At 48.7% G+C, this 27772-nt stretch overlaps 1 protein-coding gene across 2 annotated transcripts; it reads left to right on the top strand.

Annotated features, from left to right (window-relative positions):
• The first annotated feature begins 292 nt into the window (after positions 1 to 292).
• Positions 293 to 23831, top strand: LOC136754699 (tubulin-specific chaperone cofactor E-like protein). 2 transcript variants are annotated; one of them, XM_066710770.1, is made up of 10 exons: positions 293 to 494; positions 3561 to 3615; positions 4225 to 4468; positions 5792 to 5953; positions 6116 to 6255; positions 6382 to 6563; positions 7263 to 7519; positions 9184 to 9310; positions 10210 to 10326; positions 16394 to 23831. In XM_066710770.1, the coding sequence occupies exons 4-10, from the start codon at positions 5803 to 5805 to the stop codon at positions 16716 to 16718; spliced, it is 1299 nt and encodes a 432-aa protein (XP_066566867.1). In that variant the 5' UTR covers positions 293 to 494; positions 3561 to 3615; positions 4225 to 4468; positions 5792 to 5802; the 3' UTR covers positions 16719 to 23831. The 2 variants fall into 2 exon arrangements, with proteins under 2 accessions (XP_066566867.1, XP_066566857.1); XM_066710760.1 differs by having other exon boundaries at positions 5736 to 5953.
• Positions 23832 to 27772: the final 3941 nt, after the last annotated feature.

The following is a 27772-nucleotide window of genomic DNA, read 5'->3' as shown; positions in this document are numbered from 1 at the left end:
GTAAGCGGCAATGGCTGTGACGACACGCTGTGGCGCTACTGTCAGCTCTTACTTTCGCACCGTCCGATTGGCTGCTCCCGACCCCATTGTCCCCGCCCCCTCGACAGGAAAATAACAACTTGCCAGTTCACTTTTGCCTCGTCTGGCCCTGCTCTGTTCAGTAACAGCTCATCTGAGGGCTACAAACATGAAAACACCCCCAAAGTCTAACCTGACAACCTCTGCTCGCCCCCCAGCAGCACTGGCGCAAGAGCGGCCACTTCCGCGTTTGAGTGGCGTCGGGGCGGGCCAATTCCTGCTTGAGTGACATCAGGCGCAGCCAATCACGTCTCCACTGGCTGCCTGGGTCTGCCGGCTTCCGCTGCAGGCCCCGCCCCTCGCTGTGTGCGGCTGCCCGCGTCTGTGTGCTGCGTCACTTCCGGCATGAGGGGGGTCGCTCTGACAGCTGGATCAACAATAACAAGAACCCCAGTCTGCTAAAGAAGGGGGGGTGGGTGAGTGTGCATCATTACATCTATTTCTGTGCGAGATTGCCGCACCCCGGGCGTGTGAAGGCGAGAGCGGGCCGACGGGGCAGCTGCCAGGGTGACCCCGTTATAAGGCAGTGCAGTTACAGTTGTGCAGCCAGCGGGTCATTGCGCTGCAGTCCGGGTCGGGGGAGAGCAGGGGCAGCCCTCACCTGCGCCGCCTCGGCTGTGCGCACAGGTGCGTTAGTCATTACTGTGTGCGCAGGGTTTGCGCGTACTTCATGCCTGTACTGTGTCGCTCAGCTCCTGATAAGTATGCCGGGTGTATTGTGGTCGATTATTGTAGCGCAGATGTCCGCAGTTCTGCGCAGATCTGCAGAATCCCGCCGATCCCATTGGTGGAGCCGCGCAGAACTGCGGACATCTGCGCCACAACAGCGCGACCTGTGTGTAGTATTTAGATGCGCTTACTGCGATCAGCGCTCTTGTTCAGTGTCCTGCAAAAGGTGCACTGAGCAGCTCCAGCACAGAAACACAGACACCAGTTTTTTCTCCACGCAATCAATTCGTCTGAGTGTGTAAACTGTTTAAGCGTGAAGCCCGTTAGTCACGAATGCAAACAACAAATACAGAAAGGCAGTGATTGAATGAACAGACGTGTATCACACAATGCGCAGGCCTGCAATACATGCAAATTACCAGCATTCGAAAATACAGTGTGTGTATCCTTAAAAAACACAAAAAAGTTCATATAAATGTTGAAATCCAATCCACCGTTTTAAAACGATTATCCCAAAGACCTGAACTGAAAGTGATATTTCCACGTGGGTGCAGTTATCATAGCCGTACCGAAAGTGAAATACCTGTTTAATATTAAGCCTTCTTAAATAATATGAGTGCTGCTGCAAAGTGATGTAATGGGACTGGTTATGATGGAGCCATGTTTGGCCAGTGCTTTATTGCTCTGTATTTTCAAGAAGCGCAAAGAGTTTCCGTTGACCGTTGTTACAATACAGACCTCTCTCTCTCTCTCTCATTTCAAAGACCAGCACAAATAACATTTTAAAAATGTGTTGTTCCACATGAGTTGCATTGGATAAAGTTGTCAGTCAAATATAATGGATGTAATTTGGAGGACATACACAATCTTCCCTGTCCCTGCTAGCAAAGGGGAGAGCGAGTGGCTATTGTACCACAAAGTGCCGGTGCCACTCTCTTACATAACCTTGCCTGCTTTCCACTGACCAGTATGCATTACATAACCACACTACCCAGTGACAGTGTGAGCCTGGGGTGGTATCCCATCATGCACCCTGACTGACCCAGAACCCAACCATCCAGTCCGGCGGGAACACAGGCCGGCCAGCCTGCAGACAGCACGGCACATCTGCGTCGCATGTCACCACCTCTGTCTCCCAGGTGGGGGGCGTGGAGAGAGAGAGTGCGCCGTCTCTAAAGGCTGCTTGTGCTCATTGTTTAGACGGCTGCCCCGGTCACGTGAAGAATCCGCCTCTTAGAGGGATGGATTACACTTTAACACCAAATGCAGATTATTACTATTAGTAGTAGTATTTTTAATTTTTGTATTGTTTAAAGAAAGCAATACAATATACAAAACAATCAGAAAACAATTCTGCACCAAACCCTGCCCTCTGATGGCAACCCCCCATGATTGATGATGATGATGACAATTAATATTATAATTATTGTTTTTGCTATTGTTGTAATTTGTTGGACACCTTCATCCAAAATGTCAGCGGTCTTTCCCACAGTGTGTTTTTGTGAGTGTGTGTCTACCCATGCACACTTATTTTTGTTTCACTGGGAAGTTTCAGAGCCACTCAGCTTAAAACTAAGTTTCCATAGCAACCGAGAGGCCCCAGGGAGAGCAAATAGTTGCCATGGCAATTGTTTGTTAGGAAATCGTCCTTTTGTTCCGGGGGGTTTGCATATCAACAGCTGGTCCCTGGAAGATTATACAGCTCCAAGTGTGTGTCAGTACTCTAGGAAAAGTACATTATTCCCCTGTGAAAAGGTGACTCACTAGGCTGGTAGGACACAGGAGTCTGGTTAAACAAAACAAAACCAAAAAGTTCAAAAGGAATAGAAAGCTTTGAATTTCATCACAGTGTTTATCTGTCGTCTGATACCTTTCTCAGGTTCAAAAGTACAACTGTGCTTTACAACGCAGTACAAACATTACTCCGTGCTCTCACCAAGAATTTTCAATTACAACCGTTTTGCAGTGTTACAGCAAAGCAATGAGACGTGAAAAACCGCTACAGCACTCGACGCCTCGAGTACAAAGCAGACAGCAGCGTCTCACAAACGGCGCTGCGCTGTGAGTGGCTCTGCACACAGAGACTCTTCTGCACCGACACCTGTGCAATTAGACTTCACAAGGGCCTCTGATGGCCTCCTGTCAGCACCGGCACCGGTGCTCTGGCCCGCACTCAGAGGAGGAAAGGGAAGAGCGCTGCTGACAGACGGGCCGTGGCAAGCGCTCAGACTGCCAGCGACAGAACCGAGAGAAACCGCGCCAGGGTCCCCCGCGGGCTGAAACCGATAGGCCTGAACACCTCGAGGGATCCGTAGCTCCCGTGTGATGTCTCTCTTCTAGGGTTTCGTACCCACAAACGGTCCAAAAAGGGCTGAGATGACTTACAACTTGTCATCTCCTCTTTCCCTTTTTGATCTGGTTTCCCGCGGGAGCAGGGAGTCATTTCAGGGTTGCATAAGCTGCCGTGCACCATTCCAGAACAGTCCAAGGATTCCTATTGCTCTTTTTTTGTTGTTTGTTGGAATGGCAAGGATGCATGGCCCATGATTCAAACACTAAAAAAAGCACTCGGAAGTTGGGGAATTATGTATCAGGGAAGAGCACAAGGCCCTCCCAGCTCTTCTCTACTACTTTCACAGTTATTTGATTGGCTTGTGCTGTATTGATTAACCTTAACCTCCCATTGAGCAGGACCTCCTTCTGGGCAGGAATGTGTGGGTGTAAATTGTGTGTTGGTTGTTTTTGAAGTCAAAGTCTGTTTCCTTTTCCCACTCGCTGGTGTGGGCTGACTGTGGACATGTTCTGACTTGCAGGCCACAACTGAGGACACCACTTTGCACCTGGGGATAGCCGGAGCAGGGTTACACGGTAGGACAGTGCCTGAACTGCTGGTGAAAGGCTGTGTTTTTTCCTTCTCCTCCTTCTCCTTCCAGTGAAGCATTATAATATATTATTATTAGTATTATTATTATTATTATTATTAAGTTAATTTATGTCACTATAACTCCTCTACACATCACAGTGCACACTGTTTGGCTGTAAAATGAGAGAGACACACAACAAGTAGGAAAAAAACAAGTCACACAATAGTACAGAGACCGACGCGCTCAGGAATACGCACACACTCCGACAGCCACAGACTACTGACTTCTCTTGTGAGGAACCCCCCCAACACACACTTCTGAAGGGGCTAGCTAGAGCACAGGGCAGAAGTCCTCACCTCTCTGTGCCATCCAGTCATAGGGTAAGAGTGCACTGTAAAGAGTGGGGGGTGTCTTGAACCTGCCCTAGTCAGGGGAGAGCAACAGCCCGGTGGTTTGATTGGTGTCTGAATCAGCAGAGAGGCCATAGACCCTCAAATGCCTTTGCAACAGCCCTGGCCGGGGTGCAGGAGCACGAGAGGGATCGGCACTCTTGTGTGCACCCTCTGTCTCAGCTCCGAGATCCCTGAAACGTTCCTTGCTTCCTGCGTTACAGTTCACCGAGGCGCACGGGTGCACGGAACAGCCTCTGCCTGAGGGGACGGATCGAGAAGCTGCCGCAGAAGGGCGAGGGGGGCAGCGTCTGTGCGTTCCTGCTGCGGTGCTGTTCCTGGCGATCCCACGAGTCGGCTGGAAGGGAATCTCCCTGTTGGCCGTACCGTCCCTGTCCTGTCCTTTCAGGCTCGCTGGGGAGGGCCCTGAGAGTGGATCGGGGGAGAAGGAGGCAGCCGCAGTCACAGGTGAGAGGAGCACAGGTGGAGAGAGACTCCAGAGGGTGCATTTGCATGGGGATCAAAACCTGATTTATTTTCTCTCCCTCTCTCTCTTTCCCTCTCTCTCTCTCCTTCTCTCTCGTTCTCCGGATCTGAATTCCCATTATTTAATACAGTGTGTGTGGGGGGGACAGTGCACAGATGAGATAGTCAGCACCCAACTGAAGTGCTACTCTGTATGGGGAGAGTCTGTTTGGTTGGCGCAGACTGTCTCGGCCCCCCGCAGCTCCTGCCTCCTGTGCAGCCGTGTGCATTGAAACGCACAGTGAGCGCCAATCACGGGCCCCCGAGATCCCTGTCAACACGCACTGTGCGCTCTGCCGATAAGGCGTAGGAGCAGCAGCAGCTGTGGTTACCGCCCTGCCCCTTCCTGTGTCTTGGCACCCTGGGTCTAACTTTAAGCTGGCTATTTATACCGTGTTACTCCACCACCAGCCCAGGACAGCTCTGAGACAGGAACGCGAGCCTGGAGCTGTGTGTGGGGGTGTCTGTTGTAGACTGCTGGAGAGGAGTTCATATACTGAGAAAGAGCAGCCAGGCGTGCTTATTAATGATGCTTGTGAGAAGAACCCACGCGAACCATGCCAAATTGTTTTGAGCGAGATGTTATTATTGAGACATATTTTGAATAGAGACACCCTTTACTCTGAGCCCCAGATGTCCAGGCCCCTGCCCCCGTACAGAGCTCTGTCAGACGTGTCCTTTTCTTTCTCTTTGTCTCTCTCAGGGGGATTAATGTCAGAGCAATGCGTTGCTTTCTTTTTTTTCCCTTAAGTTTCTAAGGCAGCGTTGTCTCTTTTTTAAGTGTATTGCTGCTGCAGCAAAGAGCTGGAAAAAAAACAACCTTTTTAGTGTATTTGGCAGGTAGGAGGTCCAATCAGGAGCAGCTGCTGAAACAACGGTTCAGAATGTTCAGAGCTGGTTCTACAGAGAGCAGTTACGGTGGCTCATCAGGGCCACAAAACCACACAGGAGTCACCTAGATAATTTATTGCTGGATTCTGAGAAAACGAAAGCAACTGCCTCAGGGTTTCCCTTCCTTCCTGCATTGATTATCTGTTGCGATATGGTGATCTTGGGATAAATGCATGTGAGAGTGTTGTATTGGGGGGCTTGACGTCTATGGAGGCAGGATGGATGGGCCAGAGAGGTGTGCGTTCGCCGCAGGGGGTGTGTGTGTAGAGGAGGCGGGACAGCCTGCTTGTGGTCTCTAACTGTGTCTCGTCTCGGACAGCCCTCCCTGCCTAACCTCTATGAGTGTTTGGCTCTTTTGCCGCTGTGGCCCAGCAGACGGCGAGGCCATGTGGGAGGGGGCGACAGAGGCGGTGGTAGAGGGACGCACCTTCATGCAGGTGCTCAGCGAGAAGTACAGCCCCGAGAACTTCCCCTACCGCCGCGGGCCGGGGATCGGCGTGGTGGTGCCGGCCGGGCCACAGGGCTCGCCCATGAAAGGTGAGGGGAGTCTCAGGAGGAGGCCTGATGGGTAGGGGAAGGGAGGGAAGGGAAGGGGATCTTTTTCCTATAGGCTAGTTTTAGAGCTCCTAGAATAAAAAACATGAAAAAGAGAGAGAGAGTCCAGGGGCGGGTGATGACTGCTGCGTGTTTCTGCCCCAGACCGCCTGAACCTGCCCAGTGTGCTGGTGCTAAACAAGTGTGGGATCAGCAGCGCAGGTGATCAGGGCGAGATTGCAGCCTTCTGTGCTCACGTGGTGGAGCTGGACCTGTCGGACAACAAGCTGCAGGACTGGCATGAGGTCAGTGAGCTGGACACACACGCACACACCCACACACACACACGCACGCACGCGTCGTGGTGTGTCCCGATCGCAGAGAGGACCCAGTTTCACACTGCCCTTGTCTCTCCCTCTTCTCTCTCCAAGATCGGTAAGATCGTGTCCAACATCCCCAACCTGGACTTCCTGAACCTGAGCTCCAACCCCCTGAGCGAGGTGGCTCTGGACCTCAGCTGCGCAGAGGCCTTCGTCAGGGTGCGGCGGCTCGTCCTCAACAATACGCGGGTCTCCTGGGACACCGTGCACACCTTCACCCACCAGATCCCAGAGTGAGTCTCACCCTGCTGCCCTGACGCTGCCCCCACCGCCTCCAACACGCGGGGTCTTTTAGCTCGGCCCTGGTTATCCTATATCTATCTATTTATCTATCTATCTATCTATCTATCTATCTATCTATCTATCTATCTATCTATCTATCTATCTTTCTATCTGTTAATCTCTCTCTCTCTATCTCTATTGGATGTAATTTGTATTGCAGTGTCTTCTCTCTTCGGTCCCTAATCTCTTTTCAGTCCTTAATGCTTTTTCTGCATTCCACTCCCGCCCCCCCACCCCCTGTTACATGGAGCAACACTCCAGCAAAATTATCTTTCAGAATTCTTTCATGTTCACCAGAAGAGTGACTGTGGTGTCCAGTTTGCTCGGTGGCCAGAGCGCCATTTTTCAATTAGTGATCGATCAAAGCGTAAGTGGAAACAAAGAGAATAAATTGCCTGCTGGGTTCCAGTTGCTGGGGGTATGAAAAGTGTCATATCCTTACTCCTGTTTGACTGGAACTACTTCCTGGCTCTTTGTAATCCCTCCGCTAGGCATACCTGAAAATGGGCAATGGACACTAAACAGTCAGAAAGGGGTAATTGGCCTGTTTGTGTTGAATAACCGGGTAAGTGTATTGACAGTTGTGCTACAGCTCAGTGACTGTGTGTGTGTATGTTTGTGTGTGTGTATGCGCGTGTCTGTGTCTGCAGGCTGGAGCAGCTGTTCCTGTGCCTTAACGAGTACGAGACGGTGTCCCCCTCCGCGGCGCCCTGCCCCTCCCTGCGCCTGCTCCACATCACCGACAACAACCTGCAAGACTGGAACGAGGTGCGCAAATTCGGGGTACTCTTCCCCAGTCTGGAAAACCTGGTCCTGGCCAACAACAACCTCACTTCCATCCAGGACTCGGGGGACACGCTGTGCAGACTCTTCCCCTGCCTGCGCTCCATCAACCTGCACAACTCAGGTACCTGCTCCTCTGGCTTCACTTCAGGCCAACCTTTGCATTGAGTGCACCGTACAGTGGACTGCAGTATAAGAGCAGTACGCTACAACACTGTACAGTAGAGCACCAGACATCACAGCACTGTGCACAACAGTATCTATCTATCTATCTTTTGATCTGTCTATCTATTTAACCCAAACAGTCCCATTTGCCGAGCTCGGTTTGAGACTGCAGTTCAGCGGGGGGCCCAGCAGGAGGCGCCCTACCCCTGCTCCCTGTGAACCACATCTAGCCTTACGTAGTACTAGTGTCCCGCATTACTGTAATCTGGTAACACAGCCAAGCTTGACCGGTTCAGGTCTATGTCAGCTGATAGTTGCTGATGTTCCTGCCATCCCTGAGAGAGAGTGAGAGAGAGAGAGAGTGAAAGGAGGCTGATTGCTGAAACTGTAGCAATTCCGGCTCCCACTGCCCTTTCCTGCTGCGCAATAATGGGCGACTTTGTTGAAACACTATATCTATCCCTGGAGCTCAGAGCCGGGTTTTGTCCTCCTCTTTTTTTTTTAATCTGTCCATTAAGCCGCTATGCAGTCCCAGGAGGAAGTTAATTACCCAATATAGCTGCACCTCAGCTGAGCTTAGATCTGATAACGCCAAGAGGACACGTTCCGGTTGGATGAGGGGACGGCAAATGTCCCATTCAGCCCCTATGTGACTTCCGTCTATAGGGCTCTGGGGGCAGTGTGGGGGGGGCGGTATTCATCCACAATATGTAATAAAACCTTCAAGGCAGAAAGAAAGCTTCATATTTATGCTCCATGGGCCTGATTTTGGTAAAGCTAGGGTAAGTGTGTTAGGCATTACATGTGTATTAGAGTTACTGTAGCACTTCCAGTTTATCCACGGACTCAAAATGGTTACCACTTTCCTTCCACAACGGATCCGAACTAGAAAAGTTGCAAAATGTAACAAATTGCATTAAAATGACCAACTTTTCTGTCTGCACTAGACACTGCGTCATAGAGGCACAGTACTGCTTTCATTGTCTGTCTAATGGACTAATGCAGCTATATCACGTAAAGCCAAGGAGAGGCCTGTTCTGCAGCTTTGAAATGCTTTTTGGGAAAAGACTTCTGGATTTGTCTGCTGTCTCAGGAGTCATTTATTCTATATACATATATAAGATGTTTTTTTTGTAAAAAGACCACATTTTGCATGAATGTTTATAATATTTATATGTGAAAATATTACTGATATAATAATATGTTACACTAAATCATATAGCAAAGTTTTTCTGTACCGGCCTCCTCATCCTGCAGCTGACTTCAGTATGTATTGTAGAGTCAAAAATAAACATTATCTGCTGACTATGAAACGCAATAAGTGCTGTTGTACGTGCTTCTCTAAATGCACTTTCTGTGTGGTTACTGGTTACTGTGTGTCTGTGTGTCTCTCTCTGTATCTCACCATGTCTCCCTCTGTGTCTGTATGTCTGTGTCTCTCTGTCTCTCTCTATATCTCACCGTGTCTCTCTCTGTGTCTGTGTCTCTCTGTCTCTCACCGTGTCTCTCTCTCTGTCCGTGTGCCCGTGTCTCTGTCTCTCATTGTGTCTCTCTCTGTGTCTGTGTGCCCATTTATCTCTGTCTCTCACTGTGTTTCTCTCTGTCCTTGTGTGTCTGTGTCAGGTTTGAATAGCTGGGAAGACATTGAGAAACTGAACTTCTTCCCGAAGCTGGAGGAGGTGAGGCTCCAAGGAATCCCCCTACTGCAAACCTACACCAACACGGAGCGCCGGAGCCTCATCATTGCACAGTGAGTGACCCGCCGCCCCCGCCACACACCCTTGTACCCGCGCAGATAGAGAATAGCACTTACTTGCTTCCAGATAACCATTTGGTTGTGTTTGTCACATAATAATACAAATTATTATAATACACCGTTAGTAATTTCCACTAAATGTTTCTGCTATTATGTAGCTGTTATCATATCTTTTGTGTTGTTGTTTTTAATTTGTGAAACGCACAAGCCATTATATACAGATGCCTGTCTTGCCTGTATGTAGCCTTAATAATTCACTTTGATCCGTCGCAAGTTAGTGGAATGATGCAATGAAATGACATGAACATTCACTCTTAGAGGGGAGACATTGCAGGCTTTCAGGGAGGACTTGGAGAGATCAGTGTAGCGAAGACCTTGCGATATGACAATGCAGCCCAAATCGATCCTCTGTTGAGCGTGGGGGGGTTTCTGGGAGGGGTATAGAAGGACCGATGACTGCAATAGATTGGCCTGCTTGATCAGCTCTGTGGGGCAGAAATGAGTTAAACTGGACTCTCCTGGTGAGTCCGTCCCCTGAGCGTGGGATTCGGGGTCTGTCAGCAATTGGCTGCCAGTTAATCACGTTCCTCAGCCTCTGCCCATTGTGCTCATTAATCAAGGCACTCTCCTTGCAGCTAGTCTTGAATTACCAGCCCTGGTCATTGTCCGTCAGTGTCTTTCTGTGCCTCTCTGAAACGCTCCCCACGTCATTTTGTGCGGCACTGTTGTCCTGCGAGGAGAGGGCATTGTGCAGGCCTGATGCAGTTGCAGAGTCAGGGTTTGTTTTTGAACAAGAGGTGTACATTTGTATTCGTAGGCCTCTCTTCAGCTGTGTCTGTAGTCCTGACCACACTGTATGTCTGGGTGCGTGTGTGTGTGCATGTGTGCTGCAGGTTGCCTTCTGTGTCAATGCTGAATGGCAGCGTGGTGACTGACGGGGAGAGAGAGGACGCTGAGCGCTTTTTCATCCGCTATCACCTGGACTACCCTGAAGAGCAGCTGCCTTACAGGTAGGGGGCTTGGCCCACGCACCCGCACACGCTCCCACTACACTGCTGTGGCTCTTCCCTTCGTCCTCTCAGTCTTTAGAAACATCACGTCTTGCATTCAAGTTGGAATTGAGGTCTGGGTTCTGTGCCACAGCTCTCAGCAGCCCTGGGGTCTTGGCCTCTGGGTGCAGTCATCACCTCTGACCCTCTGTGCCTCAGTCCTCCAAAGCACTGAGGGGGTCTTGGCTTCTCTATTCATTCGTTTTTTGGTCTGATCTTTGCGTTGGGAGCGTTGGGTTTGCTGGGGGTGGATGTGGTATCTCTCTCTCGGGTCTGTTCTTGTAGAACACGGCGATTGCTTGGGAATAACCCAGTGTCTTGAGTTTCCTTCTCCCAGAGCAGGCTCTGGGGTGTTGGCTGGGATGTGGCTGCAGGATGGGTTTTTCCCACGATGTTACAGAACCTCAGGGGATAACAATCATAGGCAGGGCAGGTCTTTTGCATTGCAGCCCAAGCTGGATGTCATACCTCATTTCTCCTGCATTGCCCTGCAAGTAGTGTTACAGTCTTACAGTATCAGCAGAGCGGCCGTCCACCGGGGTGATCAGGCATTCAGGCCAATTTGTTAAAGTGAAAGATATTTTGCTTGGATTGCTTGGACACTTGCCTGGATTCATGCTACCTGCTGGGTTTTTACCATGTAAGATATTTTGTTTCTTCTCCTTCTCCTTCTCCTAGTCCATCTTCTCCTCCTTCTCCCACACCCCCATATATTCACCAGGATGACTTGGTGCCTTTTTCCCATGACTGCTGAGGCACTTATGAAATATGACAATAATAGATCAATAAACAGGTACAAGGCGTTTTCGATTCCCACTCCTGGTCTCCCGCAATGCGGTGTATTGTGAGGATTGAGAGAGGCCTGCGATCAGGGTGGTCTCCACACTGAGCCTTAGACACAGGCCTCGGGCAGCCAGTCGTGTCGGGCCAGGTTAGCCCGTGACACATGTGCGGTATGAGGTATCTAAGTATGAATTAGTAGGTATATATCATGTTTATTAAAATGAAAAAAAGAAAGATAAGAGAAAGAGAAAGCAGACAGCTCGTGACTCAACCTGAAAGCGATAAGGCTGCTCAAGGGTGGATCCGGTGTCGTATTTGTGAGCACTGAGGCGCAGTTCTCAGCAAAGGTATTGGGGCCGTCAGTGGGTGTGTGTGGGGGGGGGGGGGGTCCTTGCTGGGAAACGGAGCGTGCTCCAAGTCAGGCACATTCCGCTTAACCTCGGGAGAATGCGGAGAAGGGGTTTCGCGGCGGAGCGCAGTCTCTGCCAGGGGAATCTAACCTTTGGGACACAATGTGCCCAGTCTCTGGGCGCTCAATGGCGTCTTTGTGAGCACAGCTCTGATCGGAAAGCCGATACACGAGATGGCAGTTAGATTTTTTTTTTTTGCTTCTCTCTTTCTGTTTTTTTTTAAGGGGGATGGAGCACTTTACCTCTTTTCCAGTTGTAACCAAAGCTGCCCCCCCCCACCCCCCCTTTTTAGGGATATTTGTACGAATTGTTTAGCTCTAATTATGACATCGGTAAAGTGCCTTTTTGGACAGAGAGAAGGGAAACTGTGTTTGGGTGTGTGTTGGAGGGGGTGCAGGTGCTCAGCTGAACTGTGGTGCGTCAGTCGGATATGCTAAACGAAGGGGAATCGTCCACTTCCTTCGGTTTGGGGATTTTTGGAGCCCAGTGTCAATGAAAAAAAACTCTGGATCCATTTGGCACGTGCACCAGTGGTCGCATTGCTAAACCTTAATGTGATCGATGCTTGGAATTAAACCTGAAATGAGAGGGCAGTTCTCTTTCAGGGCCGGTTTTCTTCGTCATGTGACCTGAATAGAACATATCACAAGACGGCTGGATTTAAGTGCTTAAGTGCAGTTTTGGACTGATGCAGAAACACCACACATGCATGTAGGCTCAACCAAAACAGGTGTGCTTACTCATACGCCACCTGAAACTCATCTTCAGCATATCAGAAACGACTCCAGGACATATCACTGTGAAGCCTACCGAGGCAGGTGGTTCTTTAGTGATCATTTTTCAAGAGATGAGTCCAGTCCTTTAGACAAGACTTTATGCAGGGAAACACACCCATCAGCAATCAGTATGTCCAGTGGAAAGGCTTTGTTGGGCCAGTCCTGACTAAGCTCAACATCCCCTTTCTTTGGGCTCTTGCGGACAAGTCTTGAGGTTTCAGTGACCTGCTCCTGACCCCTTTGCTTGCCAGTTACCAATATATAGTGTGTTAATCTGCCTTGACATTACCGGTGTTCATCAATACATTTGTTCCTGTCTTGGGGGAACATAAAAAGGTTACACACATAATAATATTAAACAGTATAAGTACATCTGTTAAGGCAAAGCAACATTTTTTACAAGTAAAAATATTAGAGATTAGTAATTAGTAAAACTATACTAATCCCTCCAGTGGCGAGATGATTGACAGCTAAAGCACGTGTGTGGGGCCACAATTACCGTCAGGGTCCCATGGCACCATTTTGGGAAAGCCAGGATTTAAACGGACCCCAGTTTGCAGCAGTCCTGTCAGAATATCTCTCCATCCTTGATTTCCATCAGTCTATTTCGACTGCAGCTGTTCTTAGGTTCTGACTGTTGCGTAGTGTCTAAGCGCACAGAAACACACACAACACACACACACTTCAGTCTGCGTATGTGTGGTACTTCAGTCTGCATATGTCTTGTGATAGTATCAGTGTGTGGTTCTGATGAAGTCGGGTCCAGTCATTTGACAAGAGTTAGTCTGGACTCGTCAAACTGTGTTGATTTCGTCACCTTCTTGATTTGAGCCTTTTTGTCTGACAAGGAGTTATTGGGCTAATGTTAAGATCATGACCAACACCCCAGGGGTGCTGAGAGCTGAGACATGACCAAGTAATATAAAAGAATCATGATGTATTGTATTTATTACGCCTTACGTAAGACATATTGATTTAGTAGGTTTGACCTTCATACCCCATCCTCATCCTTCTCGTCAGGTCAGGGAGATGGTCACATCTCTCTCTCTCTCTCTCCCTCTCTCTCCCTTTCTCACACTCCCCTCCCTCTCAGTCCCAGCTCCTCATTTTCTGCACGGAGGTTCGATGGCGCCAGGGCCCCATTCCCCAGGGGTTTGCCGGGTCAACCCCCCCCGCCCCCTGTGCATAGCTCTGGTGGCAGGGAGCCTGGGCACTAAGCAAAATGCAGCCCGGGGGCATAGGCCAGTCTTCTCCTGGCGTCTTGGGCTCCCTCCTTTCCCACTGCATTCACCTGGCCCTGACCCTGTGCCAGTTTCCCAGGCAAGGGAGGTGGGAGAGGAGGGGCTGGGGTACAGAGGAGATGGCTATCCCCTTTCTGCACCCTTTAGCTGGCCGTACTTGTCCTCCCCCTCCCACATCAGAGCTGGGCAGCCTTGCTACAGACACTTGGGCTGGACTCTCCTTTGTTCGGCGGGCTAACAAAGCAATTGTTTGATGCCCCGTCCCCTTTTTCCCCCCCCCTCTCTCAAAGAAAAGACTTCTCCCTTTGAGTAACCTTAGCCTACCGTTTGGGGGCTGGCTGGACTCAACTTGATTTATTTTCTTTAAGAGGAGAGGGAGAGGGGCGGGCAGGGGTGAATTTTGTTAGAAAACGGTGTTGTGCAGTTTTATTTTGGCAGAGAACTTGGTAGGGGGGTCGAGGGGTCGGGCTTGGGGGGGGTAAGTGATTGGAAATAAACTTAGAGTGAGCGAAATTAAAGAGCAGCGGGAAAGATGAGAGCAGGCCGACGGGAGAACAGGTGAGGCCGACGGAAGGCGGATGAAACCGGGGCCGGGTGATCGGTCTGTAAGGGTGTGTGGGGAAGGCAGGTGGGTGTGGGTTCAGGTTCAGGACACAGACAGCCACAGCCACTGGCTTCCACCCAGATGGGGTGTAGGCACTGTGGAGACTAGCAGGTTCCACACTACAGGGTGGCTTATACAATTTACAAGAACCACTATGCAATTTTTTATATGCACAGCGTCATACAGGTGCTGCCATTTTGTTTGCATGGTGTAAAACTGGTCTGCAGTGCAGAACACTGACAGGGAATGCCCTCAAAGCAGGAGAACGGTCAGTTGTAACCAAAGCTGCCATCCTTTTTAGGGATATTTGTACGAATTGTCTAGCTCTAATTATGACATTGGTAAAGTTCCTTTTAGGACAGAGAGAAGGGAAATTGTGTGTGTGTGTGTCGGAGGGGGTGCAGGTGCTCAGCTGAACTGTGGTGCGTCAGTCAGATATGCTAAACGAGGGGGAATCGTCCACTTCCTTTGTTTTGGGGATTTTTGGAGCCCAGTGTGTGCAACGTCAATGACTCGGGTGGGGGGGTGGAACTCCATTTGGCATGTGCACCAGTGGTCGCATTGCTAAACCTTAATGTGATCGATGCTTGGAATTAAACCTGAAATGAGAAGGCAGTTCTCCTCTTTCAGGGCCGGTTTGCTTCGTCATGTGACCTGAATGGAACATATCACAAGACGGCTGGATTTAAGTACTTAAGTGCAGTTTTGGACTGATGCAGAAACACCACACATGCATGTAGGCTTAACCGAAACAGGTGCGCTTACTCATACGCCACCTGAAACTCATCTTCAGCATATCAGAAACGACTCCAGGACATATCACTGTGAAGCCTACCAAGGCAGGTGGTTCTTTAGTGATACTTTTTCAAGAAATGAAAAGCAGAAACGATATAGAGATGGGGAGTTTAAATATGGTGTCAGCCTTTTTGAACTTTTCAGGCCTGGGGCTATTGTCTTGTTGAGAGAGGCTGTACTGTAGCTCAGTGCACAGCTTTGCTTTGCCCTTGCTCTCAGCTCATTCTCTATAGTTCGTAGACTGTAGTTCGTTCTCTTAGGCCGTATGTAATCTACCCTCCCTTGCTGCTCCCCTATGTTATCTCCTTGCTGTCCCCGGGGGATACCTGCTTTCTCACGCCGACATCCCTCCTCGTCGGGTGGAGCTGGAGATTGTGTAGGCTGCAAAAGTTCCCAGTGTGCAAAGCTTTGCGGTTAAACTTCCGGTCCAGTTTTGATTTGGATTTTCTTTTGGCACTGCAATGTCGCTGTTATGCATGTGTGCTGGGTGAAAACAGCTCCTCTCATCTCTGTCGGTAAAACTAAGGTTGGTGAGGGCACGTTCATTGTTCTAAACATGTTCGCGTCTGTACATCTAATGGGCCACATGCAATAAGCAACCCAGGGTCGCTCTCTGGACCTTGTTTATGATGTCACAGTGGCTCTCGCATTAAAGTTACATTTTCCTTGATCACACAGTATTTTGAATTAAATCCCATCACAATCTAGGCTGGGACCAGTGTGCTAATAGGAAACTAGGATACTGTTCCCAGTGTTCTTCTCTTACATGTAGTGGGTATACGGCCCCCAGTGCATCTTGAGAGATTCACCTGGCTGTGACGTTACTTTGAGACGAGGAATTCATCTGGATTCCCTTCTTTGAGACCTTCCTGGTCCAGCCGCATGCTTTTTAAAAGTACAAAATGCAGTTGAGTGACAAAGTATGTCCCTCAGCTGGGAAATCGAGTTAGCCACCGTGACAGTATTTGTTTCAGTCCTGCGTTTGCCAAGTGCTCTGCTGCTCATGCTAAGTGATCTCAAAGTCAAACCTGTTACGTGTCCAAGGTCAGGTGTCTCTGGAGCTCCCAGACCTTTGTTCCCAATTGTCCCAGTAGGGATTTGCAGAAAAGAGACGCCTAGAAAGAATCAGATACAGCGATTGAGGGAATAGTCTTAGAGTTATTAATGCTGTAAAGCTGACATTGACTGTAAAGCTAATTTTCTCCCTACAGACAGTGAAGCTGCTGGCCTTGGACACACCAGAGATTTTTTTACTCCCTCTGGAGTTTTTTGTTTCTTTCCCCTCACATATCCATTACGTTGTACCTCAGTGCATCCTCTGTATAGCAAGAGACTTTGCGAGGGGCACTATATTAAATGAAGATTGTTTGATTGAAGGATTGTCCTGTTTAATGTCTCGGACATCCCCCCCTCCACCAGGTATCACTGTTTGGTGACGAAGTACGGGAAGCTGGCCCCGCTGGCGGACATCGACTTGCGGCCACGCTGCCATGCCAAGGTGGAGGTGCACTGCGAGGACAAGGTGGAGCTGGTGAGCATCCGGCTGGACCAGACGGTGGCCGAGCTGAAGAAGCAGCTGCGGAGGGTGGTGCAGCTATCCACGGGCAACATGCGCCTGTACTACATCGACAAGGACGTGGCCTGCGCCTTCGGGCCCGAGGAGATGAAGTATAGCTCGCGGGCGCTGCACTCCTACAGCATCCGAGACGGCGACGAGATCCTGGTGGTGCCCAAATCCAAGTGACGGCCGGACGCTCCCCCTGATGCAGGGGGAGGAGTGCCGGGGAGTAATGGTGGCGGGGAGGGGGGCACACGAGACAAGCTACAGTCCACACCTCTTTCCTCCTCTTCCCCCACTTCCCTCCACCCTTTGCTTTCCTCTCTACCATCCCAGCCCCCACTACCCCCCTGCACCCTGCAACCTCTGCCCCCCGAGTCCTGCCCCCCAACCCCGCCCACTCCGTCCGTGTGATTGAGACGCACCAATCAGGAAATTACAGCCTCTCTTCAGACTCGCTTCTCTCCTTCAAGTCGTTTTTGTTTTTACCTTGTATTTTATGTTTCTTGCAATGTAATGCGCCTACTCCGCTTTCTTGTCTTCAAGGCCACACAGCACGCACGCACTCACACACACAAACACACTTTCGGTTTTCTTTTGTCTCTCCGGGACCACTCCTGGAGAACACTGTTTACTTCCTGTTTGCTTTTATTTGCTGCTCTGTATGGGACACCTGTCTTGTTTAGCTGCAGTCTGAGAAAGCTGGCTGATTTGGGGGAAATCAGAGGGCACTTTTGAATGCCCCAGTGATGCTCAAAGTGAGATACTGTTTACTGGAGCTTCTGCATTTAATCTGAAAAAGACTTGGGGTTATACCACAGAAGGAGTAGTATTGGACGGGCTTACTGTACTGTCTTGTACTGTACTGTACTCTGCACTGCACTGTATTGTGCTGTACTGTGTGCCTAGTGCCCCATTATGACCTCACATAATCATTCTTGTAGCTGCATTAGTGAATGTAGCCAGTGTGGTCTGACTGCAGGATGTTTTACACCACAGATCAGTCGCCGGACTCTAAATGTAACTGGTTAACTTGCACTAGAATAGAATAGGAGGCATAACAGGGGCGTAGACTGGATTAAACTAACAAGGATCAGGCCAGTTGGGATGCTTCGCACGGTCTGATCCCTTTTAGTGTAACCCTCCATCGCTGTCCCTGACACTGTGAGAGTGTCCAACGATACTTTGAGAGTCCAGAAATGGAGCATTTGACATTGTCATTGGAGTTGTTTTTTTACTGCTCGATTGGGAAAGGCAGCGAGGCTCTTGGGTTATAAACCTGGGGGAATGAAAAGCTAAAGAAGTGTTGGGGCTGCTGGGAGGATGGCCCAGATAGAGGATGTGAGGCCTTGCATGGACTCTGTGCCAGTATGTTATTTCTCCAGCCGTCTGCTCCCCACGTTTACCAATAGGCCTGCTACAAGAATCTCTGATCACCTGTAGGTCCTGACCCACACTGAGTGTATGATACACCTTGTTTAAGAAAGATGACTTACGGACATGCTTTGTTACCGTAAACCGCTGGGGAAACGGACCTAGACTGAGAGACAGCAGTTCATAATGTACCGTTCCCTGGGCTTTAGTGACGGCTGAAATCCTGGCCCCACCTCTTTCCCAATTTGCTGCTCCAGATGTGTTCTAACTAGCTAAGGGATTAAAGTCTGCACTCTGAGCAAGGTCAAGAAATGCATTTAATGTATTTTTCTACAAGCTCCCTTCATTGCACACCTGGGGTGATGGGCTGTGTTTCAGGAATCTCGCCATAAAACACATCCAGTGCTGGGTCTCTGCGTGCTGGTCCAGGTCATCTCAGAGGTGTTCTGTATGTAAACAATGTTCAGCTGTCCTGTTCTCCCTGAACCCACTGTGCTCCACTCCTAGCTTTGTGATAGGGTGTGTCATGGTGTTGGTAGATGTACAGCGGCCCTTCTTCCTGGTAGTTCCTGGGGCCGGTTGCATAAATTTAGTCTTTGTCTTAGTATAATTATAAGTCATACTAACAATAGACACTCGGTTAAAGCTGTTGCATGATAAAGTCTTTCCTTAGACTGGTCTTACTTAGTCAATCATGCAATGCATTCTGGGGGATTGCCGGTGGGCTTCAACTGTCAGCTATCAGTGACAGTGTTTAAATAATCTCAGGCCATTAGTGTCAATGGGAAGATAGACTTAAATTCTCAATTAGCCTCGAGGTGAGGAGGCCAACTTTTCAGGCTAAGTGGTAGTCTTAATTTGTATCCAACTGACTAACTTTCATTAGACTAGACTAACTGTCAAATTAAGACTAGTCTAATTTAGTTTTATGCAACTGGCTCCTGGTACTAATAGTATCTGGGACTGGTCTTTAATGAAGAATCACAGAAGAGTCCCAACCGTGAGCCCTGTTTTATTCTTACCCATCACCACATGCAGAGTTCCTGCAGACTCTTTTTTTCCTTAAAACCGGGATTTTTATTTTAGGGAAGGGTGAAAAAAGAAATGAAAGGAAATGGAAGCACGTCGTCTCTAGAAGACGGAGAATATGAGACGCTTTTAAGAAAGAAAGATCTGAGGTGTATTTGGTCGGCCTGCTTTGAGAAGAATGCTTGGATCTGGGAAGGAAACAAAAAAAAAAGAGTTGAAAATCCTAAGATCAAGAACGAGGCCCCTGGGCTTTCTTAGAAAGGCAGCAATGTGTTCGTTTTCATGCTTCAGCATCCTGTGTGACCCATTCCTGCCAGGCCCTGTCTGTCTTTGCTGGGCCTATGGAGGGAAGGGAAGGGGGGGTGCAGGTTTGTGCTGAGCTGGGGGGTTCAGGTTGCTCCTGGTTCGCTTGCCGTCTGGCTTGAGGTGAATAGAGGTGTGCCTCTTGGGAACAGTGGGAGCCAGGCGGAGAAGGACTTAACACAGCAGTCAACCTTTAACAGCCCTGACCTTCCCCCTTTAGCGCCACAGTCAAAGGCACAGCTTCATTGCTCACTTAACATGCTGGTTGCTGGGGGCTCAACTGAGAGAGAGAGAGAGAGAGAGAGAGAGACAGGGCTGTGAACTGCGTGGGTTAAACCTTCCTAACCTGGGCTGCCCCTCGTCAGCTTAAACTGGGCAGGCAAGAGCTCAAGTGGACGGAATGTGAACACTGTTCAACCAATGTTGTCTATTCCTACTGTACAGGTTGGATAAGTAGAATAAATATAAAGAAAAGATCAGTTTAGAGTTCAAACTTCACAGCCCTTTACGATCTTTGAGAATTCCATCCAGTAGCTGCCTAGGTGACCTGTGTCCTGAGTGGCAGCGAGACCATACTGTGATTGGTCAGTCTCTGAGCTTGTTTCCCAGCTACTGCTGACTTCCTGCGCTTTGCCACCCAACATAACATAACAAGAGGAGGCCATTTGACCCATCATGCTCATTTGGTGTCCACTAATAACAAAGTGATCCAAGGATCCTGTCCAGTCTGTCCAGCAACCATGTGCTTTGTGCCCTCACCTCTGTGGTGAATTAAACTTCAGGCAAACTGCAAGGCCCCACACAACTGCGCGTGCTTGATTTGTCAGAGCTGCATCTGTCAGGTGTTGTTTTTTTCATATCCTTCCAAAAGGTGGTGCAGGTGGTCGCCCCGCTGTCATGGTATTGTGTTTTAAAGGTAACTCAAGTCTTGGTTTTTAAGCCGTAAGTCCCAGTGGTTACGGCAATGGTTTTGGTACCAATGGGTTCCTGGTTCAAGCCCCAACTTGCTGTGTGTCCCCCTGAAAGAGTCATTGGACAGCAATGTCCTGTATTGGTCCTTCACTTCAGGTTGTCCTTCACATGAGACCTCTGTTCCAGGTCCTATTCTATAGTCAGTGACTCTACAGCAGGACTACTGTGACTGATGCTAAAGTTCAACCCCTAAAGGCTTCTGCTAAGCTAAGGGAGCCATTTATTATTTTACTAGAATGAATTGTATACACAGTTACCTCCATGTATAATCAGCGATGGGGTAAATGTAATTTTCTATATAGAAAAGAGTAAGGGAGCTTACCCCAACCCCCCCCCCCCCGCTAAGTAGCTCTTGTAAAATAAATAGACATATTTGTTTGCTAAAAAAAATGCTGGAACTTTCCCGAATGCTCTGCGAAGGGAAATAAAAATATACATTTCTGAGAACTGAAAGCATACCTTTGATATTATTGCCCAAAGAAGCAAGAACTGTCCTCAAAGATAAGTCATCAGGTATTGTAAGGACTTATGTGCAGTGTAATAACATCTCTGGAAGTATAATGTCAAAGGCATTGAGAGTCTTTTTTTCCCAAATAAGGTAAGATAGGTAGTGAATTTTAAGGACAGTTGTGCAGTGTACAGTGTCTTGTGTTAATTATGTAGTTCGCTTTTCCTGAATTGCAGCTGTGTTAACCTGGGTCCCATTAGTGTGACTTCACAGGACTGCAGGTGTTCATTTCCAGGTGTGTCTGGTGAGACAGGGAGTCTGTTCTGCTATAATTGTGTCATATTCTGCTTGCCTTTACTGCGGAGTTGCCTGGTGTAGACATCGGATGTTCTGACATACGTTGTGGGAGGGGGACCAGTCCAGGCCTCTAAGTGCACAGAGCACTGTGGCAGCTGTGCACAAAGAAGCAATGGCATGGACTTAGAATTAACCTAGCTAGCTAGCATAGACGAGTATTGAATTTTGTGACTTCAGGTGCCCTCTGTACTAGGAAACGCCTGACCAGTTAGTGTCAAAACTCATTTTGTTCTTCCTCTGCACTGTCCTTTTTACTAAGGTGTCTGCTTTGCCCTGCTGTTTCATGTCTTGCGTCTCTCCAGTCCTCCAGCTTGTGTGTGTGTGTGTGTGTGTGTGTGTGTGTGTGTTAGTGTGTGCGGGTGCATGCGTGTGTCCCTGCTTTCAACCAGACCTGAATGTGAGTGAGTTCCCCTGCCTGCCGTACCTGCCTGGCTCGGGTGTCTGTGGGCTTCAGAGCTCGGCCTTCCCCGCTTTCACTACCGCACTGTGACTCAGGGCTCTGAGTTTAAATAGTGAGTCCATGGGGCAAAGGACAAGCAACCGAATAGTAGACAGATCCCTGGGAGAGTGCACAATGAGACTTGGGACCAGGGAGGAGAGCCTTTCCGAGCGTGTAAGGGCGCATCTTTCTCCTTGGAGGACCGTTTCTGCAGAACATGGAAAGACAAACAGCCTGTGGGTTCCAGAGGTTCCAGAGTCTCACAGGATCACGTTCCCTGCAGGCTCTCGGGTCTCTACCCTTCTCAGTGGACAACTTTCAAGCCAGGCTGACTGAAGGCAAGCAGCGGAGTGGTTGCACGATTGACTAGTGCGGGAGCTGTGTGTCAGTGGGACAGGGGTGTGCGTCTCTGCCTGCCCTGGATCATAATGAATGGTGTCGTTTTCCTATTTTTTGTATTTTATTCCCTCCTGCCATTATTATGAAGCTGGTAGCAAAGTGTGTAAATCAGAATCCAAATGTGAAATGAATTTTGTTGTATTTTTTTTTTTTCCTTAGTTTTTTGGTTGGTGTTTTTCTCAATCCTCCCCCAACCCCCTCCACTCCCACTCTTCATGTCTGGTTGCACACTGCGAGCCGTTTGATGCACTGTGCCCCATGGCGTGCTAGCCAGGGCAGCGTCGGGGGCTTCCTTTCCAGTCGCCCCATGACACTGTACCTTAAATCTGCAGGCATGTGAGTCTTACACTTGAAAATCACTTTGGCCTCACACAGCCTCCCCTGCCTGCCCACTGGGTTTGTACTGTACATCGAAAAGCTATTGTATACAACTTTCTTTCTTTTCTTCTATTTTATTTTTTATGAGTTATGTATATGTACACTGGTGTGAAAAGTAGGCACAAGAAAAGAAGGAGTGAATTTCACTTTTCATCAATGACTGAAAGACCAAGTGAACTTCAAGTTGACACTTCCAGATTTTGTTATGTGGTCGTGATCCGATCTCCCTGCCTTCACAGATCTGAGTCCCACAATCTTGGAAACGCCTACTGCTTTTCCATGCGGCAGTTCATCTTAAAGTCTTGTATTAGTAGTGCGTGCTGTACGCAAGGGATGATGAAGCTCTCTCTCTGCTTGATCAACAGCTAATTAAGCTAATCAATCAAATATGCAGTCATTCCACTGTGGAGATCAATGGCTTTCTCCTGTGTGTTCAGATGCTGTGTAAAAGCAGGTAGATGGATCAAACCTAAATGCAGAAAAATCCCTGGAGCCCTAATTACAGACCTTTCCCCACCTGGAGCGTTTTTGAACAAGAAGGACATCAGTAGCTTCACAGATTGTGCTTCTTCCCAGCATGCTGCAGACTAAAACTCCAGTTACCCTCTTAAACCTATATCTGCAATAGGAATATATGATAAGAAGCCATCTTCACTCACTATCGATGTCTGACAGGCTGCTGTAAGGCCGGCAGGGTCTCCCACATGTTGCTGATGGAAGAGTATATAATAAAGGTATATAAATCTATATGGAAAACAAAAGATGAAGTATATAAGTTATGTTGATGATGTCTGATTTAAAGTATTTCTGATCTGGGTGTATTGTAAAGAGTGCATTTTGGATTTGAGGACGAGTGGGCGAGAGGGTCTTGGTGTTGACATCTACAGCACAAAGGCATCTTGGGAAGAGGCGGAGACTAGCCTGGGCGCCAGAGTATACACCCCCCCCTCCTCTGTCTCTGCTCCTTTGATGGCCAAACCAATGCGCCCATACTGATGAGGCCATCCATTTCTCTCCCTCCACCACCCGCCATTTCTGTCTTGGCCTTGGAAACGAGCTCTGGGCGGCATGGCCCATTTAGTTTCAAGCGCTAAACCCAGTTGCCAAAACTCGGAGCAAACACCTCGAGAGTCCAGCCGCAGTCACGTGGCCTCCCGCACAACCCTTAGCCAAAGAAACCATTATCACCGAACTCGAGAGAGAGCAGGGCATCTCTTGTAGCTCAGCACTGTCGGGATTCCTTTTGACACACGTGTTTTTTATTGTACGCCTGTCAATAAAAAAAAATCCTTTAATTAAACCCCAGGCACCTTCACTAACAGAGGGGAGCAGAAAGGAGGTGGAATTGGGCTTTCCAAATTTCCTGCGGTGTTCGAGCATCGCTATAGGGCCAAACTGCAGACCTGCTCACAGGCCCCGTTCCAGACAATCCAGAAAGTGTGGAGTGAGGGTGCACTGTGGCTGGACCCAGGTTTGGACAGTGCCCAGGCAGCTCTGGGGGAGCGTATCTCGGAGAGCCCGGCTCCCAGCCCAGTCTCTCGTCAGTCCTTGTTGTAAACTGTTGATTTATTAAAACCTTACAGAGTTTGAAGATTTTAAACCCCCTGACTCAGTGTGTTCTTGTTCTGTCACCGGCTGCATAGGGCTCGCTGCACGCACAGATGTGGACATAGGCCGCATGCCTTGATCCTAATCCAGTTGGCAGCAGACGTTTACATTGCTCAGTGGACATCTGAAGTTTCTTGGAATTCACTGCCGATTAAATGTATAAAATCACAATTGTAGAAATTCCACTAGAAAATAAATGATTAAGATTTTCTACCCGATAATTCTTTCTTCTGTAGTATTTTAGTCAAATGGGTCATGTCCATTGAGGTGTGTAAATGGATGATGACACCTATACATCTAGACCTGTAAAAGCATATGTATATACACATGCAACACACACACCACTTTATTTCATGATATGCTATATAAGTCTGATCTCATTTCCTGTATACAGACGAGCTAATGGGCCAATACCGGTCACAGTTAGTGCTTTTCCACCGACATGGTTCTGGTGCCTGAACTGTAACCGTTACCCGCTTTTCGACTGCAAAAAAACAAATGGTTCTCGGACGGCAAAAGTGGCTCCATGCCGGCACTATAAACTTGCTGGTCTGGAACCAAGAAACCCATGATGTCAGGGGCCGGGGGGGGCGCTATAATGTCAGCACCACCAAAAGTTATTTGCTTGAGTTCAACCACCATTTAAAAAAAAAAGAGATGTGAGCACTGAGGAGAGTCTTGATGAAAAATGAGCAGCAAACAGTGGTCTGTCAAAGAGAGCAACACTTTAGTAACAATATGGTCCTTACAAGGTGCCCTAACTAGTTAGGAGTTTGCAGATGACAGCAGCATTAAGAAGATGGCATCCTTATTTCGTGCAAAGACGTGTTACAGCGGTTTGATGATGATGAGTTATTTGGATGGTTAAATAGATTTTCAAAGCCAGTAGTAAAGCTTGCAAATAAAGGACGTAACCCACCATGGTGGTGGCTATGGTTGCCATGTGTTTCTCGTTCCTTGGGAACGCCTAAATCCAGTTACATAAGCGTTCAGTTCTCAAACTGGTGGAAATGCAGGGCAGTTCGTAAAAAGTTTAGCCGGCCGAGCACCAGCACCGGCACCATGTCGGTGGAAAAGTGCTAAGTATGACCAGGATTCCACAGGGGAGTCACTTCTGCGACTTCTGTTGTAACTTTTCAGATCCTTTACCAGCAGCACAGTGTCTTCCAGCACCCCTCATGGCAAAAAGGATGCAAACGCCATCGAATGCAGAGTAGCACCTGAAGCAAAATGTGCGCCGCTGGCAGCCGGCAGTGGGTGGCTGTGTGCAAGACGCCACTGTCCCTTCACCATGCGTGCCCTTACCCAGCGCTCGCAAATCTGCACTGGGACGCGCAGTGGTGTTGGGAGAGACGGAGCTGGCAATGCTTGAAGTGAGACTATTGTCCCACACAGGGCAGGGATCTTCTCTCACAGACATCTTGGATTACAGGAATATGCACCACCGACAGGGGACAAGAATGTGGACCGGGGTCCAGGCTGCTTCTGAGATGAGACAAACTCGAGGGCAGGGGATCGAGGTTAGGGGGCAGGAGAAGCAGGAGCTGGGAAGGAGGTGGATTGATTGCCTGCTACAGGTTGAAGGCCTGGGAACCAGCTGGCTGTTATGTGGGGAAGGATGAGCTGTAGCCAGAGGGGGTCAGATGGGAGCAGTGGATTGAGACGAGAGCGCACAGCTTCCTCTCGGCTGCAAGGAGACACTCTGACCTTTTCCCACAGAATCCCAGCTTCCCTGGCGCTTGTCAGTAAGACACTGTAGCGCTTTGTTGAGGATCAGTGATAATGAGTCTCTGAACAGGTCCTGATATGTTGTTGGTTGCTCTCCCTATTGATATTAACAGGCAGGGCACCCTCTCCCTTAGGACAGATGGAAAGAACACATTTACAGCAAAGTTTTAGTGCAGAGTTAGTGAGAGCCCGGGTTCATAAGCTGAACAGTAGCATTGGGTTTTAAATGAGTCTGTATGGAGATGTGCTGTACAGACCCACTGGTAAAAGGGTAAAACAGGTATGATATTTGTTCTTTTCATATATGATTTACAGTGTAGCAGACATACTGCAAATGAGGATAAGGATTACAGTGGCTTATGCTTGAATATTATAGGCAGAACTGCTGCCTTAGATAAAGCTAGACAGATAAATAGTAAAATCAATATCAATAATAATAAATTGTAGTCTGATTCTGCTGGCAGCTCCTGCAATATGACACTGTTCCTTTACATCCCAAGTACCCTCTCTCTGCTTTGCTATCTTTAAACTGTTATCGCTAGCACAGCATTGCTTCACACGTTGTTCTTAGTCTCAGTGATGGATATGGATATAGATATGGTCATAGCTGTCAGTGCAGGGAGTGTTGGAGCCCAGCCCCACCTTTCCTTGAAGCCTCCAGCTAATGTAATGGTGACAATTTGAGATTGCACAGGATGTTGGTGGAGCTGAGGGGCAGCCAGGGCCTAACTTGCACTTGCGCAATGTCTTGGTGCATGACTGCTACTGAGGTGCCCCTGGGGAACCCTTTGACTGAGCCCATCAGGGTATTTTGAATTGGCAGGACCTGATGTGGACCTGTAATAGAATAACCTATTGAGAAGCTCTTCTCTGTCAATAGAGGAGATACTGTAAAGTTCGCTGAGGTTTGCAGCAGGTAGAGAAAAAAGGCTCTGAGTGCTCGCACAGTTTCACACACACAGTTCCCCCCTCTCCTGTTACAGCCCCACTGTCCCGCCAACAAAAGTCATCTCTGCTCCTATCTCTTCCCAAGCCTTATCAGTAAGGGATTCACCTGCCGATTCCCTCCACTGAAAACTGATGCAATCAAACCACAATCTATGGAAATGAGGTCTGTTTTTTCCCTTACTCTCTATCTCTCTCGCTCTCTGTGTATTGCAATGGGAACCTTGCTCAGTTAATATAGAACAACACGGTCCATTCTAAAGTGACTCATGTTAATTCGGTAACTCTACCTGGATTACAAAAAGCTCTCTCTCTCTCTCTCTCTCTCTCTCTCTCTCTCTCTCTCTCTCTCTCTCTCTATCTCTCTCTATCTCTCTCTCTCTCTCTCTCTCTATCTCTCTCTCTCTCTATCTTCCTCTCCCTCTCTCTGCTTATGTGTGTGTCTGAGTGTACGTGAACTGTTTTAAGGTAAGGTTTCCTAGTTATTAGTGTGTGTGTGTGCTTTTGTGTTGGGGGGGTATGCAGATTGGAGGGTGAGCTGTGGGTGTGTGGGTGTGGTGGGGGTGATGCATTAGTCTCAATTCCAAAAGACTGACATTTCCCTCAGAAATGATCTTTGTTTAAATGGTTTAAGCTTTCAAACTGGGAAGAAAATAGCTCTGATTTCACTGTGGCAGGGTACAAAGTGTCCCCCTCCCTCACCCCCCCACTCTCCCTCTCTCTCTCTCTCTCTCTCTCTCTCTCTCTCTCTCATTCTCACCAACCAGTCCCCTCCCCAAACCCTCCACCCTATCCTTAAAAAAAGAGCTAAGATTAAGTTAAACACTATCCGCCCCTTTAAAAAAGGAAAAGAAAAAAAATCCCAAACCGTTTCTAAGCCCCTCTCGAAGAACTCTCCTTGATGCGACATTAGAGCTTATAGACTTTCTCTCTCTTTTTGAGCTAGCCTCCAGGCTGTGGGATTCGGTGTGTCCAGCCTGCAATTACAGCTAATCCGAGGACATTGGAAGGAAAAGTAATTTTGTGTTTGGCTGTGTCCTTATTTTTCTTCCCCAGTCCCCCCCTTCCTGGTGTTTCTCTCCCACCTTCTTCACCTGTTTTAAGTCGCTGGATACTGGGAGTTTGATGGCAGTGCGCGGAAACTGGTGAGAACTGTGTGGCACAGTCTGACTCTCCAACCAGGTGAGTTGGGTCTGCTTTCTCCTGGGTACTGGATTCCCCCTCCCCTGCTCTCAGGCTGGCTTTGGGGTTTTAACACAC

Source organism: Amia ocellicauda, chromosome 1 (assembly GCF_036373705.1).
Source record: "Amia ocellicauda isolate fAmiCal2 chromosome 1, fAmiCal2.hap1, whole genome shotgun sequence".
Taxonomy (NCBI): Eukaryota; Metazoa; Chordata; class Actinopteri; order Amiiformes; family Amiidae; genus Amia; species Amia ocellicauda.
Note: the sequence above shows the minus strand (reverse complement) of the source record. Positions and strands in the feature narration are given on the sequence as shown.